The 3,152-nt window shown below is 49.5% G+C and overlaps 1 protein-coding gene across 1 annotated transcript; it reads right to left on the bottom strand.

Moving 5' to 3' along the window:
• Positions 1–1,380: 1,380 nt before the first annotated feature.
• Positions 1,381–2,820, bottom strand: LOC137815791 (uncharacterized). Its single transcript, XM_068618903.1, has one exon. It carries the CDS (start codon positions 2,818–2,820, stop codon positions 1,381–1,383), a length of 1,440 nt encoding a protein of 479 aa, XP_068475004.1.
• Between the last annotated feature and the right edge of the window lie 332 nt (positions 2,821–3,152).

The raw sequence follows: 3,152 nt of genomic DNA, 5'->3' as shown, positions 1-3,152 counted from the left end.
ACCTTTTGGATAGGGAGGTTTGTCATCACCACCACCGTGAAGCTGTGGAAATAGTGGCGGAGCCTTCGTGCTGAGAATACCACTGCCAGCGCCGCCTTCTCTAGTGACTGGTACCTCAATTCTGGGCCTTGCAAGGCCTTGCTCACAAAGTAAATGGGCTTTTGCACTTGGCTTCTTCCTTCACGACGAGGCATCGCTCTTCGTTGAACTTCCTCCTTCTTTGTCTCACAGGGCGAACCTTAGCGTCCATCGTAAGATGGTGGCACAAAAAGTCTGGGTCAATACCTGGCATGTCCGCCGCAGTCCACGCGAAAGCATCTAGGTGGCGCGAGATTACTGTGGCTACCTCTTCTTGTTCTCCTTGGCTCAGCAAGCGTCCTAATTTGAAAACCTTACCCCCTATCTGCCTTTCTACTATGTTATCTTCTGGTCGGGGTCGCCCATTCTGCACATTTCCTGTAAGAGACTCATTCTTGGAGTCCTCTTCCATAGGCATCGCCCCAACGGATGCATCGGGCATCGCCTCCTTTGGCTCTTGTTCTGCGGGTGAGGCCTCTCCGTGTTCTCCTTCCACCGGCGAGGCATCGCCGTTTCTTCCTTCTGTACGTGCATCTTCTATAGGCGTCGCCCCTGGGGTGTGAAGGAAACCATCCAGCCACAAACATCCACATAATGATGATGAAGAAGAAGCATTGGATTTGATGACAAATCCTTTTCAAGAGGGAGGGGATGATGGAAGAGGCCCAAGCCCATGATAGAAAAAGCCCAAGCCCAAGCCCAAATACAAGTTCAAGCTTCAACTCAAGCCCAACAAATAGAAGATATGGGCAAACTAAGCATCATTGGATGTCTTTCTTTTGTAATTACTTTCGAGTATTTTTAGTAGAACATAAAGGGAGGTGTAGATATAAATATAAGAGGTGCAAATGTATAAAGCTAAGTCACACCTTCCATGTGACACAAAAGAAGGTGTAGGTATAGATTTAGGAGGTGCCAAAAATAGAAACCAAGTCACACTTCCCTTGTGACTAGGAATTGGCTCCAAATTCAAATGCTTCTCATTTGAATTTCCCTCCACTTTCTTTTGAATTTCCAGCCCTCTAAACACTATAAATAAGAGGGCTTGGCTCATGTATTTGGGAAGATTTAATAGAGTATAGTTATGCTGCCCATTTAGTGCCATACTTTGCTCCTTGCCTAGCTTTTAGGGTTTAATCTTCACTTCACCACCTTCAAAGGGGCTGGCCTAACCTCCCCATTTCCACACTCTTCATGCACCTTCAAGGTCACCACACCTCTTAGGAGGACCTTGTTCAGCTCCTCCATTAAGCTTCCGCACCATCTTCAACAAACATCCAAGAAGAGCTCATAGCAAATCCATCAGGGTGGCTTCGCCGGCGTGGACTTCGCGGGCGTCGCCTCTTCCAACGGCTCTAACTCCATTTGCGAATTTGAAACGAGTGGTCGCTCGGTCACCATGACCACGCCTCTCTTTATCTTTAGGCTATTTTCATAGCACTTACAGGCCTCTTCTTGATCTGACTTGATCACAATCACCTTGCCACTAAGATCTGGTAGCTTCATCTTCATGTGGCGCGTGGAGGACACCGCCCTCAATCTGTTCAAGGAAGGTTTGCCTAACAAAATGTTGTAAGCTGAGTTGGCGTTGACCACTAAGTACCAGATGCTCTCGGTGCGCAACGCCACTCCATCAGTGAACGTCGTCCTCTTTTCCAAGTAGCCACGTACTTCTACTTGGTTATCTGCAAACCCATACAAGCATCCAGTATAGGGTCTCAAAAGGTCAGGGGACAACTGTAACTTATAGAAGGTCGACCAAAACATGACGTCTGCAAAACTGCCTTGGTCGACGAGAACCCTATGTACCTTCCTTCCCGCTGTGACTATTGAAATGACCACTGGGTCATTATCGTGTGGGACGACATCCCGCAGGTCAGCCCTTGTGAAAACGAGGTCTGACTCCCACGAGTCGTCTGGAAATCCCTCTGCAACTGAACTTACTGACCTCACATACTTCTTTCGTTGAGAGGCAGTGGGTCCTCCTCCGGTAAAGCCGCCAAAGATGGTGTGCACTTCTCCGTGAGTTGGGATTTCATGCGCTTGACCTTCCTTTGGTGCCGCCGTGGCCGTGGTCACAGTGGACCCAGCGAGGTAATCTTTCAAGATACCATTCTTCACCAACTCATCCAACTGATAGCTCAGAGCCAAGCAGTTGTTAATATGGTGTCCGAATGCTTCGTGAAATTCGCACCATGATTCCTTGTGAGGCCCCAGTATCTTCTCAGACTTCACTGGTGGCCTCAACTTGTCAGCTATGTTGGGCACGACGATGAGGTCTTTAAGTTCTACCACAAAGTTGTGCCTTAGAGGTCTATTTCCCTTTCTCCTTCCTTCTGCTCGAACCCTTGGCTGGGCCCTCATTGTTTCGTAGGTGCGCTTCCTGTCTTGGTTCTTTCTTTCTGTGGTGGCTTCGTGGACCCTAGCGGGTTGCGTGCACATCTGTGCTCTGGGTCGTGTAGGTGCAGTTGTCGTGCACTTCTCGTATGCATCTCCCTCAGAGGCAATGTGTTCTACCGCCCGACGCCTTACTTCAGCAAAACTTTTGGGGCGGCTGCGGTTGAGCGACTTGCTGAAAGACCCAGGACACACCCCTTTCCTGAATGCGTACACGATCATGGGTTCGTCTGTGGTACCCACCTTCACCACCTGCGCTCCGAAGCGGCTTATGTACTCTTTCAGAGTCTCCTCTTGATACTGCTTCACGTCGAATAGGTCGTATGAGACTGGGGCTGGTGCCATATTGGCTAAATACTGCTATCTGAATAGCTGCGAAAGTTGTGCAAAAGACGTGATGTGACCCTCTGGGAGGCTGATGAACCAATCCATGGCCATCTAGTCAAAGTGCTCATAAAGAGCTTGCATCTTACGGCATCAGAACCGCCAACCAGCATCATCTGGGTGTGGAACGCAGTGAGGTGCGCCTCAGGATCCTCCATCCCTGTGAAGGTTACTTTGGGCCCCGTGAATGTGTTGGGGATTGCTGTCTCTAGGATTGCCTGTGAGAATGGTGTTGAGAAATTCTCTGGGTGGGGTGGCAGTCTCAGGCTCATCTACGTCGCGCCATCCACAGC

The sequence above is a fragment of the Phaseolus vulgaris genome, chromosome 1 (assembly GCF_000499845.2).
Source record: "Phaseolus vulgaris cultivar G19833 chromosome 1, P. vulgaris v2.0, whole genome shotgun sequence".
Taxonomy (NCBI): Eukaryota; Viridiplantae; Streptophyta; class Magnoliopsida; order Fabales; family Fabaceae; genus Phaseolus; species Phaseolus vulgaris.
This window is presented reverse-complemented; position numbering and strand designations above follow the sequence as displayed.